This window comes from Necator americanus, chromosome I (assembly GCF_031761385.1).
Source record: "Necator americanus strain Aroian chromosome I, whole genome shotgun sequence".
Lineage (NCBI taxonomy): Eukaryota > Metazoa > Nematoda > Chromadorea > Rhabditida > Ancylostomatidae > Necator > Necator americanus.
In genome coordinates this window covers 32,941,933-32,963,390 of record NC_087371.1, presented here as the reverse complement: position 1 = coordinate 32,963,390, position 21,458 = coordinate 32,941,933, and the positions used below count along the sequence as shown (strand labels likewise).

The window sequence follows — 21,458 nt, the reverse complement described above, 5'->3', positions numbered from 1 at the left end:
CACCGACTAGCGGAGCCGGTGAACCAGCGCGTCGCTGCGTTAAAGATTGTCACCAAGGCGAGCCAAGTATCACCTAAACCTCGTTGGCATAACAAGAAAACATAAATACAAAGATTCTGTTCTATCCACGTTAAATCTAAGACAGTATGGTCGGAATGGTATGGAGTTGTCTACGCCAATCTACAGAATGACATTCGAGGGGTGGAATTACCACCAGAGAAACCTCAAGCGAGAACTGGTGCGTAATCGTGTTAAGACTGCCTCTGTACTTATGTGCAAGTATACAGTTATCCCAATATAGCGGAATAAGTATTTGTATGGTGGCGGGAGTGATCTAATGTGTCCTTTGCAGGGCAGTTGTGATTGGGTGATGATTCCATAGAGAAACTTGGCAGATTTCATGTATTCGCGTAAAAGATGTTCCAGATGTCCCTGGAAAATCAAAACTTCTCACCCTCCAGCTTACCGCAAAATATATCACGAAAACTTGAATATTTGTATTGATAAGGCGATGTTGTTCTTCGACACCAAAATCATCGAATCAATCGCAAAAAACGCAAAAAAAAAAGTTTCGGACTAATGTTCAAAGTCGAAATAATCCTCAATAGGAAGTGTATTGGGTTCACGAACGAACTAGCCCCACATCCATGACCTACGCGATTTTTAAGCGGTCCGCTAGGGTCTCTTATATTACAGAAGCACATGTAATTCACAGAAATGGGACGAGGGGACCTATTGCGCCAACATTTTAATCAAATGAAGCAAATACCAAGTCAATATATTATTCATTGGCTATGTGTGTTGTCTGAATTCCTTCTGTAGAATGTTTGGAATCGTTTGAAATGATTTGTCATCCATAGCGTCTTCATTCTGACGAAAATGATAACGCCGATAGGAATAACGATAGAAATTAATTTTTTATTAATAAACAATAGCCATTAATAAAAATTAATTCCTATCGTGGCTACGTCCCTGTGATATAAGTAAAAAAATAAGGGTTCAATTCTAACTTTATAAATATTCCGGACCTCCGGTACATGTTGAAATCTTAATTTGAGTATGTTAAGAATCCATATGTTCGTCTCAGGATTGAAGAAATTCAAAGCAGTTCGTTCCTATTGGGTAGTCAAAGATATGCGTTGTCCGAATCGGCTACAATGTGAAATTTTGCGGTGTCTCTTTAAACTTTATTAGATAAAGAAGAAAAATCAGCGAAATCCAGAATTAAGTGCTCTCCTAAAAAGACGAGGCCTAAGAAAATGGGTGATGAAAAATTCGGAAGATAAATTGCGAGGATGTGATCAAATAAGTAACACCTTTGGAAAAAATATGTGAATATTTTGTGATTTTCTATAAGCAAAATTTAAAAACACTTGCCCGGGACTACGACTATTTAAACTTTCAGCGCTTTCACCACAACCCAACCGCTCCCTGCTGTTAAAGGCATCACCCTACTAGAATCTGGGGTGGTAAGGGTTTCAGGTGGGCTATGCCTACAATACGGGGTCGTAGATTATGGGGAAGATGCTGATCCCATCCATTATTTCTTCATAATTCCCGTGAAAAAGAACGTCCCGGGAGATGCGACGTGTGCACAAGGCTGGCGCGCTCCACTACAACTCGTTGTGGAAAATAGCGCCCCGGCACGCTAAAAGCCGCATCTTCTGGGCCGTTTTTTCTTACGGCGTTTGGGAAAAAAAATGAGCGGGATCCCATCCGTTCTTCCAATCTACGATCCCGTATAGTCCTTGACCATCGGAAATCCATACTACCCCTAGATTCCTGGTTTGATGCCTTTAATAACAAAGATAGATGCTCACAAGAACATTGAATTTTCAATGATTTAAGCCTCACTACTACTTTTTCCTCTACTATCCATGTTTTTCACTAAGATCGACTATCTGAAAGAAAAAATTCAGAGCCTATCAGTTTGTTTTTTTTTTCTCTCAGCATCACTCTATCTTAGATAAATAGAGACGCATAGAAAACACGTAATATTTTGATGACTCTGCTCTGAAGTTTACGTAATTCTAAATGATAATCTATATATTTCCTATCGCCTCATGTTGTCATCACTCAACAATGAATCATTGTTAAATAACACGTCTGCAGATTCTTTCCTGCTCCATTCCTCCATTTGAATTCCTTCTTCCTTCCTGGCAATGCAGTTGATTCCGCAATAAATTCTCAATTTGATCTCATAGCATCATCGATATTCATCGGATTTCAATAGTCTTATCAAGGGGATTTTCACTACTCACATCTTTTCAACCGTATTCACCAACCACAAAAAAAATTCACTAATATCTGAATTTTTCACTTTTGACGAAGTTCAGCGCATCTACACAATGCACTCATCCTTAAATGTGGTTACAAGAATTCATTCGATAAGTTTACTGGCGAACCTTTAGACAAACTGTCTTCTTCGAAACTAAAGATAAGCTACTACGCTCATTCCTATCCTAATAAATATCTTCGTAACTAAAAAGGTAACATTCTAAACCTATTTTTCAATCAATAATTTGGCTACGAGGCGAAGAACCTCACCAAAGATTAGAATGACTTAAAGGCATCACTCCAAGAATCTGAGCCGGTACGAATTTCAGGTGGAGTATTCGTATACGGGATGGGAGACTATGGAGAAAGGGTGATTCCGTCCATTTCTTCCTAATTGCCGTAGAAAACGGCGCGGAAGATACGGCTGCGGGCGTTCAGGCGCGCTATTTTCTAGAAGGAGTTCGACTGGAGCGCGCCAGCCTTGTGCGGCGCCGCATCTTCCTAGCCGTTTTTTTTTACGGCAATTAGGAAGAAATGAACGGAATCACCTCCCTCTCCATAGTCTGCCATCCATTATACGAATACTCCACCTGAAATCCGTACTACCTCAGATTCGTGGGTTGATGCTTTTAACAAATAGACCATTAGCAGAGGTTTTTTCTTCTTTCAATGAGGATGATCCATATCTCCTGTGGATCCTCTTTGTACCAAAAAAAGGTTTTTTTTCCCTAACTCTCTGGTTGCCTGTCCCAAATCCGAACAGAAGAATTCCACTAAGTGTCCCATCTCGATCAGCTCACTGCTTTGATCCGATCCCTTGCTGAGAACAAGGAGATGAGGCATAATCTCTCACAGAATCATAGACTAATTCGCCTAGGGTTTATTTTTGAGTTTTAGGTAGATCCAAGAAAAATTCCTCCAAAAAATCCAAAGAGATCTGCGTCTAACTGTTTCCGAGCAGATATTCGCGTCAAATTCATTAGCTTCTTACGTAAACTTTGAAATTGATGTTGATGTTCTTGATTTCTCTTTACACCCTCTAAAAATACCTGGAAAAAAACAAAAGAAAAAAAAGGAAAATAAAAAAAAGAAAGATAGGGATGATCCATATCTTCTGTGGATCCTATTTGTTAGGTACGCAAACAATATGTATGTGCCCGTATTATGCAACTATGTATTTATTACCGTAGTAGAAATCCGAGAAATCGTCCACAATACCGCTCCAATTACTCCAACTGCCCGAATAACCTTGCTTCTAACTTATTATCTGCTACATATCTTGTTTGTGACAAATTAGAGGTAAGGTACATCTATGAGAAAAACTATGTAAACAAACATCAGAAGGACCACACCCTCCTTAAAAAAAAGCTCAGCCACGTTCACGTTCCGCAATGATAAGCGAGAAGACAGTCGATAGTCGAGTCTGCAACATAAGAACGTTAAAAAGATCTCTAAAATCTTTTTTTCGGGAAAAAAACCACAATAATTTGTAAATAATCGCCCACGCAAAACAAATCAACAATTCGGCTAAACTATGCTAATAACCATATTGATCCTCTCTCTAGCAAATTCTAGAATTCTGAAAATTCCACCGATGGAAATCACTGAAAGACGCCTCTTGAATAATTTTAACAAATATCCCACTGCAAAAAAAAAATCCGGCTTAAGAAATGGTCTCGTGGATCGAATTTTCCGACGACGGCACCTTTTCACTACGTTCTAGGAAAAGACAAGTTTCCGCAACAGTTCCTAATGTTGGATGGAAAATCCCGAAGAAAATTATGAAGAATAACGTCTCCGGTCATTTCTCACGTATGGAACGATTCACCTTATTAAGAAACACGACTTTCGCTTAGAATATTCTCCTTTTAAAAAAAAAATTAGAGAAGAATTACAGTTCCCCTGTGGAATATTTTTATGAACTAAACAACTGTAGTACAATTAATCGCTATTGAAATAGTGCTAAAGTTTTTTCTCCTGGTTTTTTCAACGGGGAATATTTTGAAACACATGAGAGTACAACAAAAATGCTTCACCATTAGAAAACATGGTCGCTTCGCTGGTTGTTCAGCGCTTACACGATCCATAACTGAGTCATCACATCAACATACCTTTTATGAATAGATAACAGCAAGGAAATTGTGTGTGTGTGTTTTTTTTTTCCTCCGTCATTTTCCGATAGTGGAAACTGTTTCGATAATTCTTTCCCAGAACACTTACCATTTCATATTTTACCATTGTTCTCACCGTTCGTTAAACGTTTATAGAAAAATAATTTCATGAACAACAACAAACATGAACATAAATTCTTTTGATTTAGACTGTCGACTATGCTCCTAACATCATCATGCATAAATAATCGAAATGAACTGTTTAGTAGATATCCTCGGCTCTAAATAATCACAAAAATGCGTTGGTTACTCAGTTAGAAAGAGCTTTGAATGCGAGCGTATGGTCAATGGTTCGAAGCCATCCTCAGTCAGCAAACTCTTCCATCCTTCCGACAGATTCGTTCCAGATCTGTATGGGATGTTGTAGGTATCACCTCACGAATCTGAGGCGGTACGGATTTCAGGTGGAGTACTCGTATACGGGATCGTAGATTATGGACAGGTGGGTGATTCTGTCCATTTCTTCCTAATTGCCGTAAAAAAACGGCCCGGAAGATGCGGCGCGTGCGTGCGAAAGGCAAAAAGGCGAAAACGCTCCAAACGAAAATTTTAGGGGTGGTATTGGGGAAAGGGGGGTCCCTTTTTTCTTATTTAAAAAAAAACTGCAAAACTCGTTGTAGAAAATAGCTCCCGGAACGCTTGAAGCCGCATATTTCAGGCCGTTTTTTAAGGCAATTAGGAAGAAATGGACGGGATCACCCTCCTCTCCATAATCTACGACCCCAAATAGCCTGTGAAATCCATACCACCCCAGATTCGTAGGGTGATGCCTTTAATAGTAACAGGAGAAGGCTAGGAGTTTGATGGACCCATAGAAAAACTTCAAACTTTCGAATACTACGATAAAATTCAAGTATCCATCATCTAATGGAAGTTTCATTACCTTGAGGGAGGCCTTAAAGACAGCGTGTCACGATATTGATAGTGCGGAGCGGAACCCAGAGCAAAACCCTTGGAGTTCGGGTAGTAGAATACAGTACGTAGCGTGATTCCGCTATCTTTCGAAAAAAAAGACGGAAGACGCCTTTTTTACTCCCATTTCAGTAAGCGCCAGCTTCGCGCCCGCGCCGCATCTAAGTGCGAGCGGTCGAAGATCAATGAGCACGTTCTAACGCACCTCGTAGGAACTAAATCGGTTCCCACGCCTTCTTTTATGACGATTAGGGAGAGATCAGCGGAACTACGCTCAGTTCCGCAATCCACTATTCTCATTCTTCGATTTCGCTGTGGGTTCCGCACCGCGTACGCTGCTTTTAAGTCTAGAGAAGAGGAATTCTCGAAATTCTTTTCCGAATTGAATTTCACCTGGAATTTACTCTTCTTCTTATACGTTGTTCTTTCTTTTCTTTTTTTTTTGCCGAAATGGTTTGAATGCTTCTTTTTATTTTATTTTTTTTTAAATGAGTAGCTCCCACGCCTGCAGTAGAACATCAAATATTTCTCGACTGATTATTATTTCGCAATAAATTCATATTTAATAATGTTCTTTAATTTTAATTTTTTAATAATTTTAAACATTAAATGTTTTCAGGTCTGGAAGCCGACGACAATGAAATGGCACCTCGTAGTTTTTTCTATGATTGTCAATGCGCTTCAGATAACAGGAAACAACATTTGGTTAGCGGTGACACCGGAGCGTATGTAATTTCATGGGGATTCGCAGTAAATGTATCCAGAAAATAATTGAAACTACGATATTTACAGAATGCTCTCCGACTAAAACAAATCTCTCCATTTCACAAAGAATAGTTGATCATGGCTCGCTTAACACATTTTATTCAATTGCTAGAGGAATATCTGATGCTGTACAACCTGGAATTTCGGATAGCATAATAAAAGTACAAATTTAAATACTACAAAGCTACTAAAAAGTGATTTAAAAGCAAAATAAACAAAATTTAACATATTTTTTTCTTAGTTTTAAATGATATGAATTATTGCAGGAGTTCAAGAGTCTATTGGAGAACAAAGATAGACAACAATTTACGACGTTTCTAGAAAAATTGGCTACTAATCAGGTACAACGTTGAATATTAAGCTTTTGTTTGATAATGGAATAAATTATTTGTTTTGATTTGTTTATGTTATTTTATTATTTGTTTTGTTTATTATTTTGCTTTTTTCATTATTGGAATAGGAGAATTGTTTGATAGTTTGATTTCGGATAGAATACTATATGGTCGGCGTAGAACGTGTTGATAGATAATGACGCGACGCGTCCTCAATAAACGCTTGCACTGATTCCCCTCTACAGTATGCGGAAAAATCCTCCCTCATACTGTAGAGGGGATTAACGTTTCTCCTTCTTGCTTTTTTTTCTACAGTTTTTCATTATATCAACGTTTATTAATGCATGAATAGGGATATAACTTGCATGGTTACACGGCGGAAGTTACACAGATTTTTGCATAAAGTTGCTGTCATCACAGCAGACTGCCAAAGTCGAACCCAAAGAGGCAAAATATCTAGAGAGAGAGCGTTGAATCTTTGGCAGGAACACTCCGTTTCTTTTTGCGCTGAACTTCCGGACATTTCCCTTTGCGCTGAACTCGATGTGAAGGTACTCGGGTCGTTCGATCCCCATAATCAATTCACGTGAGCCTCCATGTCTCGAAAACTATGGAACAGCGACGAATTCGGACGAATTCTGCTGCGAGCGGTCGATCAAGACGGTTCGGTGGGCGGAGTCGGCTGTTTTCACGGACGACACGTTTCGGCACGGATGCCGGCAGCTGCGTCAGATGATAACACTGGCCTACCGATTAAAGGCATCACCCCACGAATCTGGGGTGGTGCGGGTTTCAGGAGGGTTATGCTTATACGGGATCGTAGATTACGAGGAGGAGGGTGATCCCAGGTCCATTTCTTCCTAATTGTCGTAAAAACGGCCCGGAAGATACGGCTTCAGGCGTTCTGGCGCACTATTTTCCACAGGGAGTTCGACTGGAGCGCGCCAGCCTTGTGCGGCGCCGCATCTTCCGTGCCGTTTTTTTTTTGCGGCAATTACGAATAGTCCTCGATTCGTGTTCCGCACAGCCTCGTACTTCCTTGAGAGCGGATACTGCAGTCTCAGTTTTGATCCTTCTTAATGTCCCAATCACAATGTCCCTAGAAAACTTCCGGAAAAGCGACTATTGATTTTTCCCTTCTCTGTCAACAATGTGAATGTTCGTTTCTATCCACTGGTTCAATCAAATTTTCGCTCAACGGAGAGAATAATTGTAACAATTACAGAATGATGGCTACTAGATGGTCGAATTCCGCTCCAGTCGAGCCGTGTAGGATTTCTTTGTCCATCTACAATCGCTTTTCTTCATTAGAAAAGAATTTTCAGAAAAGTATCGGAATCAACACGACGGACCAGTTACCCTTCTTACCGTACCCTAATCAAAATTCGGCACCTTCACATTCTTTCGCTGCACCCCTTTCCTATTTTAGGAAAAAAATCTTGGTCAATGAACTTCTAAGAAAGGAACGAAATGATTTCGAAACGAAATGAGAAAGATTTAGGAACGAAATCTTGGTCAATGGACCTTCCTATTGCGGATCACTTCCTCTAGCTACATAATAGCCTACATAAAATATTCCCCATTCTTTTTAACCTTAAATTTTGCTGAATTTGGTAGATGGCAATTAAATATACTCAAGAATTTTTCGTACAAAAAGATAAGGCGGAGAATTTGCAGAAAAGATGATAGAATTTCATAAAAAGCGACTAAATTGAAAAAAGCTCCAAAAGGAACTTTTTCTATTTAACTTTTTCCGTTTTTTTGAGGTTAAGCGAAGTTTTAAACTCACTGTTTAGAACACGAAAACGTCGATAAGCGTACGGTAAAATAATTTAAAATTTACTTTAAAATTTAAAAAAAATTACTTTTGTATTACAGAAAGGACCTATTGCCTTCTTCATACTCGGCATTATAATTGCAATTGTTTCACTTTTATTTGGAGTGGTAGTCCTTGTTCTACGATGTCTATGTTCAAGGAAACATGAAAGCAAAAAATCGGTGAGCATTATCGATTAATTGTCTTTTTTTCATAATAAAACCTTCCCATTACGGATACGTCGAGTGTGAAAATCCCTGCACTTTATTCCTCTCCGAATTGTAAACAATTTTTTCCAAGCGTAGCGAGAAATTGCTCCTACGAAGAATGGTGAACGTCGTTAACGTTTTTTTCAAACCATATCTCTATCTAAGCTGCACTTATCACAAGAAAAAACATTAAAAAAAAACAAATATACAGCTTGTAAAAAATCAATACATCATTTTACTATGTCGAGGTTCATTAAAAGCTGAACTTTTCAAAGAAAAAATGCACAATTAGGAAGCTCAATGGTTTTGTGTGTTCGACGATGTCGCTCGGATTCCAGTCTCTGCGAACCGATCGATATCCTCGGACAAAATGATTATATTCATATTCATGATCAGCATATTTGATAGTTGCTACTGGGAACGTATGTATAACGAAGGGAAACTAGAAAAATCGGAAAAATTCAAAAATAACGATAAACTCAATAGTGCATATTTCCGGGCAAGACCATCACCGCAGTGCTGATATTTAACCAAAAACCTCAACTGGTCAGGTTTAATTGAATTTAGAGTTTTTTAAATTTTTAGAATTAAATTTTGATTTTTTTAATTTCAATTTTTAATTTTTTTAAATTTTTTTAGATTTAGAATTTGAAATTTGTTTAGGTCAGTGAAACAGTGAATAGCTAGCGAACGGATCAATACCTCTATGAGAACAAGTAGAATAATATGCGCCCTGTTCTAAGTATTAATATATAAATTTTGAACGAAAATCAATGTCTACGCTGAGATTCGTTTTGATCTACCAGTTAGGAATCTATGTATGTCTTTTTAATGATGATTTTTAGCAAAATTTCAAGAAAATCCTGGGGACAAGATCAATTCTCAAAGGAAAAATATATTGTCTTTTTGTTTTTTTTTTCAAGAAATACAGATTTTTTACAGAGAGAAATACGGATTTATTTCAGAACGAGACCAGAGCCAGTGTCCACATAATATGCCTTTTATTCCTCCTCGGATCATTCGTTTTTATTCTCATCGGTGTTATTATCAACAATCAAAGTTCGCCGAAACTATTCTCATCAATAGAAAATATGCCTGTCCGTATTGAAGAGGTGAAAAAAGGTGAGCACAAGAGAAATTCACATTATTCATCGGGATCCTAGTTCCTTAGTCGTGAAAATTACAACTTTACACATTCTAGCACATTCTTTCACTGAACTCCTCCAAAAGTATCATTTAAAAAAATATTCCTGAGATTAAACATAAGTATGTAAGTTGATAAATCCAAAAAAAACCCTACATTCCTCGTTCGGTGCTGTCCACTGTCAGTTTGTCCAATACGTAGCACCATTTCGGAAAGAGGTATGGTTCCTTAGAGAAATTTTTTATATGACAGTTATTATTTAGTGCATATCTTTTACAGTTTGAGTACATTTCATTTCTGCTTGAAAAAAAAAGAGTTCCAAAAAAAATCCTCATTTTAAACTTTTAGATGCATTCACATTAGTCGAGAATATGATAAATACGTTGATTTGCTTTGCGAATGATACCATTGGAAATATTTTCGACGAAGTGAGTATATTTAATTCAGTATTTCAATTAAAAAGTTGGAGGCATCACCCCACGAATCAGGGGTGGTATGGGTTTCAGGCAGGTAACGCCTATACAGGGTCGTAGATTGTGGGGAAGAAGGTGATTCCGCTCACCTCTGCCTGTATCAGTGTAAACGGACGACCCTAGAACGGTGTTTTTTTACGACAGCTTCTGTGGCAATGCGAAACCGTTGCGCTCCGTCTAGGCATTACCGTCGTTCGTTTTTTTCCCCCGTCGAAAACCCATCCGGACGAATCGCAGGCGGGGGCGGGGCGCAATTGTGGCGCGCTGTAATAGAGAACGTCGTAAGAAACAGCGTCCCATGGTAGTTCGTTTACACTGATATAGGGAAAAAAACGGAATCACCTTCTTCCCCAACCCCGTATAGACATCGCCCGCCTAAAACCCGTACCACTCCAGATTCGTGGGGTGATGCCTTTAACTAAGGAAATAGGTTACCTCACTGGCTATCAGTCATTTGCGTGACTACCTCAAAGGAGTTAATAGTGACCCATGTCATATACTTCAGATAGAAAAACATGAGCGGAATCTTTAGCGCAATTTTCCTTGAATAAATTCCTTAAATAACATAATTTTTCTTAAATAAATTCCTTAAATGACGCAGCAATTTTTCTTTAATTCACAAAAACATTCATCGTTTTATTAAAGGTGGTTCAAAACGTTACGAAAGCTTCTAAACAACTACTTGATGATCTACTGGACCTTATGGGGATTACTATTCTTAAGAAGGTATGAAATAATCTTAGAAATACTGAATAAGTTCTTGGACGACATATTAAATACGAAATTCATTTCTAAACGAAAAATCCTACTTCAATTTCAGATGAATACGACAGCGATTCAAGAAAGAGCTAACGAATCATCTGGCCAATGCGACATCATAAACGGATCGATTCGTGACCTAAAAAATCGATCACCGAATCGTGTTTGCAAAACTAAGCTTGAAAAATTGGAAGAAATCATTAATCCATTGAAAAACACTTTAGGAAAGACCAAGGTAAAAAGAAAAAAAAACTCTTTTGATTCATGAAAAAAAATCCTAGAAAGGATGCGTCTCCTTCAAACTACCATCAAAATTCTAAGAACATTAGTAAACAACATTTCTCTAGAGTTGCAAAAGCATTTTATTTTAGCAATAAAATAACGAGGTGACCGTAAAAAATGGCAAGTTACCCAGAAGAAACCACCCGGAGAGAGAACGCGCGCAACATGTTCCCATTTTGTTTTGTTGACTGTTTTTGTTGTTTTTTGTTGACTTAGAATTCACGTGTAGAGGAAAATAGAGCCAGAAATTCCTGTGAAGTCGATTTACGGTATCAAAATAAACGAGGATGCGGAGATTTTAGAGAAAATCTCATCAATCATTTTATCTAACTGGTCTTCCTAGATAATTTGTAAAAATATGAAAATGGAAAACAAGGAAATGATTATTTCTAGGATATGTATCCATAATCCCTTCTAAGGGGATTTTTTTTCCTCTCAACGTCGTTTTCATTCAAAATTCTGGAAATACGTTCAATTATTCCCAGTCGTTTTCCAAATAAACAAAACACCTTTCAAGGGTTAATTCTGGATAACCCAATGATCAAAGCAAGACTTTCGACATTTCTAAGCAGTTTTTCGCGTATTATTACATTAAAAGTTTTTGAAAATTCGATTTCTCCAGAAAATTAAAAACTAGAAAAGATATAAAATGGGACTATTTCATTAATTCCCCTAAAACCTCACCTAGCCATTTAAATATTAGAGGTTTACTGAAACTAAATGTTTTAGGAGTTTGTGCCTATTAAAAGTAGCATCATCGATAATTTAAAAGAAATCAATAGCAGTGCGTTGGACCTCATAGATACTAAGGTTAGTTTCTTTTATTTAAATTATAGATTTCAAATATTTCATAAATATATGTTATGTAAAGACAGATATGAGAAAAGATGATTTTTTTCACCGGAAATTTAACACTTTGATCCATCCATGCTTCGACTTCAGATAAAACCTGTTGTACGTGAAGAAATCCAGAAGAAAATGAAAGAATTTCTACCCGATAATCTACTATCTGATCAGCGTAATACCGTAGATACGTTGATGAATAAAATCAACAAAATTCTTCGGGATTTAACATCGGTGAGTTGATTTCGCACAAAATATGTGGGATTTGTGTGTCTCCTTTCCTTCTCTTTGCCAACCCACTGAATTATCCGACTGCGTGTTCATTTGTTTCTCTGTCTCTCTGTCTGTCTCTCTGTCCGTCTCTCTGTCTGTCTTTCGTTCCATCTGCCCGTCTGTTTCTGCTCACCTTAAAATGATGATCATACAAATTTCTCTGCGAAGCGTACAAGAGATAGGGACCCATTTAAAAAAGGGAACTTCCTTGAAAAATCGGCAACGAAAATCGAAATAAAAATTTCAGGAAGCTGACATAATTAGCTGAAAAGTGCTGATAACTTAGACGATTAAAGATAAACCGAGGAAAAAGTTCTAGTTAATTTCCAGAGCTGCGTTTTCGTCGATATTTATATGTATTCATTTCTATTCATTTTCAAATCTAATCATATCTAATTGTTATCAGAACAATAGTTATTGTCTCAAGTACAATTGGTAGTAATTTTTGCAAGAAAATTGGTGAAAATCAACTTTGATTATTTGTTCCCTCAGATAAAACAAAAACACATGTGTTACAATAAAAAATAATTATTTAATTGATACAAAAGAACTTGGCGAACTTGCCTTACTGATTAGGTTCAGGGCTAATTAAAATAGTAAAATATTAGAACAGAACTAAATCCTTAGGGGATCTCACTTGTCAATCCGAGGCTTCCGAGAAGAGCGATTGTATAAGAAAAAGAATCCATGAGTTTTTTTCTTTCAGCTGAACATATTTAAAGTAACGAAAAGTGTTTCCGGCGTACTTGTCACTATACCGGGAGTTATTGTCCTATTTTTTATTGTGATATCAGCACTACTCTCGAGTGTATACTTAAGTCCGTTAACAGGTAAGAAACACAAGGAGGGAGGGTCTCACTAGCGGAAAAATAAACGTATATTTTCAGATGGGGTCCCGAAATATTCTCGTTCTACTAACTATAAGTCCCTTCTAACTTACTTGGCACACTTTTCCATGATCGGATTTTATACGACCACAATTCTTGCATTTTTTGTGATCATCTTAAGCAGGTAAGTTGCCAGACAACAAAATCCTCTGATATATGGGACCAGAAGGCTTGTCGCGCTATCCTAGACTCATTCCCTAGAATAACCTTAAACGGTATTTTAAAAACCTTCGTTTCGCTGATATCGTTCTGATAACATTTAGCACCAGCCTGGCGGAATGAATGTTGGCCGAATTCGACAGAACATGTGGAAACATCGGTGTCGTGCTCCGGATCCGCTCCGAGTAGGAGCGGCGGGCATCGATGGTCGGACCCGACTGAGGCCGACTGCCCGGATTCGGAAGGGCTTGCGCTGGGCTAGCCACCTCATTGGGACCTAGCCCCTCCGAACCCTGCGGGCTCGCTCGCAGGGTCCCATCTCCCTGCCCCGATCCCCCTTCGGGGCCTCGGGGCTGCCCCTGATCCCACCCCCGAACACAATCCCTTGTGGTTATAATGCGGTAGAAGTGGTTACATACGTGGTTTATCCTTATAGCGACACTACACGGCAATGCACAAGTATAGGAAATAAACGGTGGAATAGCATGTGGGCCTGTCAACGGTCCAATGGTTGGGGTTCTCGGCGACAGATATTATGTGGTTGTGGTTCGAGTCCAGGGGCAGCCAGCCAGGGTTAGATAGTGCTAGCGGTGAGAGATGGTGTAATGCGGATGAGTGGTGACGTATGTAGTTATCGATCGAAAAATACCAGCATAAAACACGACACTGCAAAGACGGAGAAAGGGAAAGAACCGGAACCCCGAGTACTCGGAGCCAGCCCTTATATATGCGGCGGCGTGGGGGCGTCACTGTAATACATTGCCAATGGCAATGTTTCCCGCGCGCCGCGTGAGAGGGGGTGCCGGCTGGCTGAGAAAGTCGTGCCGGGCACGACAATCGTTCTTCATCTGAAACTGCGAAAGACAATGTTCATGCGTTACGGATGGGTTTCGGATGCCATATTCACGCTCAATGGAACGAATATATCCGAATGCACCAGCTACGTTTACCTGTGTTGGGAAATGAACATGATGAACGACCTGACCCCCGAGCTGGGCAGGAGGAAACGAGTGGCTGGGGGAGCGTATAAAAGCAACGGGAAAGTACACCAACCTCCATGCTCACCTCTTTCACTCCATCGCTCTTCCTGTTTTGACTTACGTATGTTTCGTAAATCTTTTCACATCGCAAGCAAGAAGAAGGTTGCCGTCATTGAACGCTCAATCAAAAAATGATGCAGGGATTATTTCATCTCACACAGAAAAAAGTGGATTCGCTGTTCTGACCTGCATTAACGTTCGGAATAATAGAGATGCTGCTGGATTTGCCAAAGAAGGTAGAATAAGGTCATAAATGAACAGGGAACGTGAGAGGTTTCAACGATAACTGTTGGACCTAAACTGTGAACCACTCGATTCCGCACGATCTCAAATAACCTACAGGAACACCGCACACTTGATAGCCAGACTTGTTCGCAGAGATTTTCGAAGAAAAATACGATGCTCTAACGGATCCTGGCGAGAAGAGAAGCCACTGGGCAATCGTAGTCTGATTAAGACAAATGGAAGTATTACTGGAGCCTGCTCGAGTAAATCAATCAACAACCGAAGCATGAGTGATATAGGTAAAGGTTCGTTCAGCCTTTAAAAAAGTCCGCTAAGAAATCCCTAATTCCCATGGTACTTCCGTAGTCCCAAACGAAACAACGAAACCATTAGCTAATTCAGATTGCACGCCCAAAATCAGCTACTAACAAGGTTACAAAGTAGGTACTTCTCTAATGGAAGCGGTCAAAAACCGTATCGCTTTGCACAGTATGCGCCGAGTTGAAAGAAGTACCGACTGTGTGGTAAGTAGAGGGAGCGTATGCGTTACGCAAAAATGTTACGCAAAAATCCTCCACTTGATTGAAAAATATACATATAGTTGCGTCAAAACGACATGAAGCACGAGAGCAAGGACACGGAAGTTGCGTAAGCGGCTACACTTGAAGCGGCGCGGTGGAGCGCAGCGGTTGGAATCGAGGTGGGACCATGGCGAACTGCAGAGATGGGTGACGGTAGCGAAGATCCTAACGCGATCCGCTACGCTCCACCGCGCCTCTGCTCATCTTCGCGATCCTAACACGATCCGCTACGCTCCACCGCGCCTCTACTCATCTTCGCTACCGTCACCCATCTCTGCAGTTTGCCATGGTTCCACATCGATTCCAACCGCTAACCGCGGTCGACGCTCCACCGCACCGCTTCGAGCGCAGCCGCTTGCACAAACGTCCGTGCCTCATACCGTTTTGACCCGACTGTGTACTGTACCATATTCAACGTAAAGATTTTAGTATCGAATATCTTGGTGGCTCATTCATGTCAGCCAGTTGCAAAACAATTAAAGATCCAACGTTTTCTGTATGGTCAAATTTTGAGCAAAGTGTGAAATTGCCAACACAACAAGTTATCAATTTCTCTGTCAGGTATTCTTTTCGGACCAATTTACAGTGAACACTTTTTTTTGTGATCTCTAGTGACAAAGGTTCATTAAGACCTGTTTAGGGAAGTGCTGAAACAATGCGAAAACGACAAACCTCTCTTGACAGCTATTGATGCAAATTCAACACTATTACTGAATTCTTCCTTGGATAAAGCATTGGATCTCTCTTCGGTTGATTTCAATCTCTCAGAACTAATCAACTACGTTAAGGAAAAAATAAACCATTTTCAAAGGGCAAATACAGGTCGTAAGGTGATCAGTAAAATTTTCAAACCACTTCTTTCAACAACAACAACAACAAACTATCATGTATGAACTGAAAGCAAATTTTTCAGGAAGATGCAGAGAAGTACCTTCGAACATTAAACCAGATGTCAACAAATTTGAACGCCGAATTCTCTCTGGAGGAATGTGAAACCTTGAATCCAGTAGCAACAAAGAACATCATGAATAATATCATGCTGTTGAAGTCGTAAGAATGATGAATTTCTATGGAAAAAAAAACTTACGGATCACCCTATTAGCACGGTTTTTTTTTTTGCCAATCAAATGCCAATCAATGGAATTAATTGGAGGGATTCAATCGATATCACTTCATTGCAATGATGTCTTAACAAAACTCCCACAAAACTCACCGAATCAATAAAAATTCTAAGTGAAAATTACAACTTTTATGACAAATTGACCATCTGAAGCATGGGACAGGGGAGGCTGTAAGGTTGACAAACAGAGTCTCACTTGTTGGCTTGTTTTGGTAGTGGACGAGTTCTACGAGGGCGGGTGAAACGGCTAACAGATAATTAAAGGCATCATCCCACGAATCTCGGATGGTATGGGTTTCAGCCGGGTAATGCCTATACGGAGTCGTAGATTGCGGGGAAGAAGCTGATTTCATTCATCTCTCCCTGTATCAGTGTAATCGGACGACCCTGGAACGCTGTTTTTTTCGACGGCTTCTGTGCAATGTGCAACCTTTGCGCCCCGCCCACGCCTGCAATTCGTCCGAATGAAGTGAATTGCTTGTCGGGACGTCTGAATGGGTTTTCGACGAATCGCAGGCGGGGGCGGGGCGCAATGGTTGCGCATTGCAACAGAAGCCGTTGTAAGAAACAGTGCTCCGGAGTTCTCCGCTTACACTGATACAGGGAGATATGAACGCAATCACCCTCTTCCCCACAATCTACGATCCCGTATAGGCATTTCCCTCCTGCAATACGTACCACCCTAGATTCACGGGGTGATGCCTTTAGTCCGTTTTCAACGTAATCATCTGTAATTGGGTCCCAGCTAATTGCTACATTGAAAATTAGACCCAAATGATGCAATCTTACGAAACTCATTGCTGACCGCATTCGTCCACCCTAAAAAATTGGCATATCACTAGCAAATGCCTCTTTTCGTTTCTTTTTTTTTTGCTTCCCATCTAACTTTCATGATATTTAGTAAATCTATAAAATTTACAAATTACTTTAGGTCTATTCAATATTTCGGCAATGAAACCGAGAATCTTGTCCAAGTATTCACCAAATTAGTTTCGTTAAATATCGATGATGTTATTGAAAATATTCGCACGACACTGAATCCAGACATTATTAAAAAAGCTTTACAACGTGGAGCCGACAATGTTCATGTGAGTTCACAAATTGTTTAATTTTTCAAATATTTTTTGTCCCTATTATTATAAATCAGCATCTTGAGTTGGGTAAAAGAACACCATATAGTTAATGAATTTTTGTAAATATTTAGAATGAATTATTAACGAATTTGTTACGATGTCGTGGCCTCTATAATCTCTATCAAAATTCTGGTACAATGTTATGCGGAGATTTAGGAGATCCTATGCACGGAATATGGGCATCTACGGGTAAGCACATTTTGATACGTTCACTACATTTCATCGTAATAAGCGACATTATAACCACTTCGACGCGGTCGCAGTCGACGTCAGTCGTCGTCCTTCTCTCCCTCCTCCTCTTCCTCCTTCTCATCCTCATCCTCATCCTCATCTTCCTCCTCTACCACCACCACCTCCTCCTCTTCCTCCTCCTCCTTATCCTCCTCCTGTTCCTCTTTCTCCTGTTCCTGTTCCTCCTCCTCCTCCTCATCCTTGTTTTCCTCCTCTTCCTCCTCCACCTCCTCCTCCACCACCACCACCACCTCCTCTTTCTCTTCCTCCTCCTTCTCCTCTTCCTCTTCCTCCTTATCCTTCTCCTTCTCCTCCTTCTTCTCCTCCTCCTTCTCCTCGTCCTTATCCTTCTCCTTCTCCTCCTTCTCCTCCTCCTTCTCCTCCTCATCCACATCCTCTTCCTCATTTCCATCCTCCTCCTCCTCCCCCCTCTCCCAAAAAAAAAATTGAGCTGCATCGAGCATGTTCGAGTATCCAATTTGAAACAAAAAGGAGTACTAGAAGGACTTACAGGGTACATTTCGGATTTTTTTAGGTTTGTGTGGATTATTGTTTCTCGCCACCGCGATCATTATTCTAATGGTGAATCGGAGCAGCTCTGCTACTTCCTAACTGCTAATCACCATCTCAACACAAGTTGAATATTTTTGTATTATTTAAAACTTCTAAAAAGAATTTCTATGCTGTGTTTTGTCATGTTCGAACTTATTTCTGGACGTACAAGAAAAATTCGAAAATTTGCTACTTTTGATTTTTTCATTGGTAATTCATTCTTAATTCTTACAAGTCTTATGAGAAAAAGTCTTGCTATTTATATTGTTATTTAAATGGGGTACTACACTCAAAATTGGGACATTTATAAATTCAATCACTTTTCATGTTTAAAAAAAATGAAGATATAAATGGATGAAAGAAATATTTTATAGAATGCTGTTATACAGTAAATACACATAATAAATACAAGGAAAATTACACGTTAATAAAGCTTTATGGAGTTGATGTGTATTTTACTGGAGAATTGTTCTTCATAAAGAATCGTAAATAGCGGCAAGTGGATAGATTATATGCTAGGTCTAGCTAAAGGTTGAATAGAATGGGTCGAATTTCTTTTTTAAATTTAAAAATTGAGATTTTTCTCTGGGATTGTTGTGGCCTTGCCATTTCTTGACTTATTGGCTTACTTAATTTGAACGTCGGGGAGGGGGGAAGGGTTTTGGCCTAACGAGGCTATCCACATCTTTGCCAGAGTTTGTCGTGCTTGAAGATATCTTCAAGCTCGACACACTCCAACAACCCCCAACAATCCCGGAGAAAAGTCTCATTTTTTTAATTTAAAAAAAGAAATTCTAAGACACATTATTGCGTCTCGCTATCCGCTTCGCTCTCCATAAAGGATGAAGGATAAAGTGTCTGGAGTTAATCGATCCGCTTGGGATGCGCCCCCCACGTTCACTTCAATTCAGAATCGTTTGAGGTTTACGTGAACGTGTAACTGGCCCATACAATGACTTGCGGGGCGAGCCGATGTGTCAAGTCAGTGTTTTTATCCTCCCAGACAGATCTGGTAACAATTTATCGAACCCGAAGGAATGAAAAGCTGGGTAAGCAGAAATGGATGGGATCCCGCACATTTCTTCCTAATCGCCGTAAAAAAACTGCCCGGAAGATGCGGCTTCGAGCGTTCCCGGGCGCTATTTTCCACAACGAGTTCGATTGGAGCGCGCCAGCATTGTGCACGCCCCACACCTTCCGAGCCGTTTCTTCACGGCAGTTAGGAAGAAATGGACGGAATCACCCTCTTCTCCACAATCTACTACCCCGTATAGGCATAAACCACATGAAACCCGCGCCAGCCCAGATTCGTGGAATGATGCCTTCAATTTGAGCGTAAAACGCTTGACAGACCGTTTCACATGCAGTGAACTTCAAAAAACATAAGGAATCAAGCAGTACGAAAAAGTGATATCATAACTTTATATAAAAGCAGATCAACGAGTTAGTAAAGCTCATTCACCATCGACTGCTGTAAGTGATGGCCGAAAATCCTGGTCAACCAGCGGACGCAGCGGGTCAGCCACCAGCGGATCAAGGGGGAGCAGCGGCACCAGCGGGTGGAGGAGGAGGCCCAGCAACAGCAACGTCTCTAACTGCCGAACCTGCTCAGGCCACAGTACCAGCTGCCGGCGGAAAATCGACACATAAGCTGCAGAATCCTAGCGAGCAAAAGCTGATCTTCAAAGTGAAAAGTTCCAACAACAATGAGTATCGTGTGAGTCCCGTGTTCGGATTCGTTGATGCATCCGGCAATGCGAATCTCGAAGTAACACGTCTGGTAAGTTATATAGTTTCACCTTTTGTTCAACATGAAGTAGTGAAACGTAGAATCAGAGTAGTGATTTGTGGTCGTGAATCCAGACGAGGAGCACAACAGCTCAAAATTATTTCAGGGATTATATCGGCTTGAGGAATAGCTATTCCTAGAGAGGTTTCTGATTATAGGCTGGAGCTCCGAAGGACGACAAATTGGTGGTACAATTCGCGCCAGCTCCTCCTGACGCTACTGATGCGCAAGCGGCGTTTGCTTCAGTGACGCCGCTCGGCAATGTTACCATCAACCTCAGCGCCACCTAAATGAGTCGATAAAGTAATCGATAATAAAGAGTTTTTTTCGGCGGCTTCACATAAACCATAGTTTTCGGGCGCTCGTCGAATAAAGTCTTTATGTGCGTGTGGTGGTGTGCAGAAAAATAAAACATCAAAATAAACACGTAAACATCGAATAATATTGACTGATGAGTGCTGACCTCACCGTGTCTGATATAATCGTCTGAAGACGACTTCAAGTTCGATGATGCGATACCGTAGGCAGCTGCGCTGGAGGTGCTAGGTGGAATGGCGGTAACGGATGAGATGTAGGCGAGATCTCGTCATGGTCTTGCCCCGGTCGGAATCGCTAGATCTTCCGCACCAATTCTAGCGCAGCGCGTTCCACGTACGCAATTGCACCAAACTTCACGTCGGTTTCACCCAACTGTCAGCAGCTGAGGACGAACCCAAAGAAAACAACAGATGACCGAAAAATGCTGCACATAGCAGGGTCCGCCTGTCGCGGCAATAACTTGCGTGTAACGCAAATATGTATAGTTAAACCAAACCTATAAAATCCTTGTAATCTAGTCACGTATAACTGTGGTATAAGTTACGACGGGTGTAGCTCAGTTGGTAGGGGGTTCGGCTGTAACTGCGCGATCAATCGATGGTTCGAAACCGTCCCAGTCCTAACTGAACTCTTCGCCGCTCCAGATTCAATGAAGTCGTACCAGCCGTGTTTGGAAAGATGTTTGGAAGAAAACAAAGACCAGACAAATCTTCCAACCCCCGCCGGTCATTGTTAAGGCCGTACATCAGTTCATTGATCTCGGGTGATCCTGAATTGACGGGAACAGAACAACGCTGTGCATTTTATCCACTTTAATACCTAGGTTAACTGGTGGATGGATGTGGTTTTTCTCACATATCACGGTCAGGTTTCATGCCGTTATTCGAATTTGTTTTTTTTAAACTGTTAAAACCATGAAAAAGGTCCATTTCGGATCCAGACCAACAACACAGCACTTATACGCCGTCTTTTTATTCTTTAAGTGAACATATTGGTGCTGATACGGTAGGTGCAGCTTGGAATCTCTAGTTATTACAGCACTACTCATATGGTTTTACGTCAAAACATTCACCGACTGTGACAAATCCATCATACTACAATAATTCTACCCGCTAACGATATGTTTATCCATGACAGAACGCATCAGAGATCTTTCATCGTTGTTGT

At 40.3% G+C, this 21,458-nt stretch overlaps 3 protein-coding genes across 4 annotated transcripts; 2 read left to right on the top strand and 1 right to left on the bottom strand.

Annotated features, from left to right (window-relative positions):
• Window positions 1–3,441: 3,441 nt before the first annotated feature.
• On the top strand, window positions 3,442–17,644 carry RB195_007575 (uncharacterized protein; the record flags this gene model as incomplete). 2 transcript variants are annotated; one of them, XM_064181281.1, is made up of 19 exons in its annotated part: window positions 3,442–3,576; window positions 5,980–6,085; window positions 6,153–6,286; window positions 6,392–6,466; window positions 8,336–8,455; window positions 9,448–9,604; window positions 9,975–10,054; window positions 10,745–10,825; window positions 10,920–11,093; window positions 11,870–11,950; window positions 12,083–12,217; window positions 12,963–13,086; window positions 13,144–13,267; window positions 15,578–15,709; window positions 15,789–15,978; window positions 16,062–16,198; window positions 17,200–17,356; window positions 17,473–17,590; window positions 17,634–17,644. In XM_064181281.1, the coding sequence occupies 19 exons, from the start codon at window positions 3,442–3,444 to the stop codon at window positions 17,642–17,644; spliced, it is 2,271 nt and encodes a 756-aa protein (XP_064038084.1). The 2 variants fall into 2 exon arrangements, with proteins under 2 accessions (XP_064038084.1, XP_064038085.1); XM_064181280.1 differs by lacking the exon at window positions 3,442–3,576 and adding an exon at window positions 4,719–4,811.
• Window positions 17,645–17,670: 26 nt separating this feature from the next.
• On the bottom strand, window positions 17,671–18,096 carry RB195_007574 (uncharacterized protein; the record flags this gene model as incomplete). Its single annotated transcript, XM_064181279.1, has 1 exon — window positions 17,671–18,096. One exon carries the CDS (start codon window positions 18,094–18,096, stop codon window positions 17,671–17,673), a length of 426 nt encoding a protein of 141 aa, XP_064038083.1.
• Window positions 18,097–19,664: 1,568 nt separating this feature from the next.
• RB195_007573 (uncharacterized protein) lies at window positions 19,665–20,263 on the top strand (the record flags this gene model as incomplete). Its single annotated transcript, XM_013453003.2, has 2 exons — window positions 19,665–19,964; window positions 20,132–20,263. The coding sequence occupies 2 exons, from the start codon at window positions 19,665–19,667 to the stop codon at window positions 20,261–20,263; spliced, it is 432 nt and encodes a 143-aa protein (XP_013308457.2).
• Window positions 20,264–21,458: the final 1,195 nt, after the last annotated feature.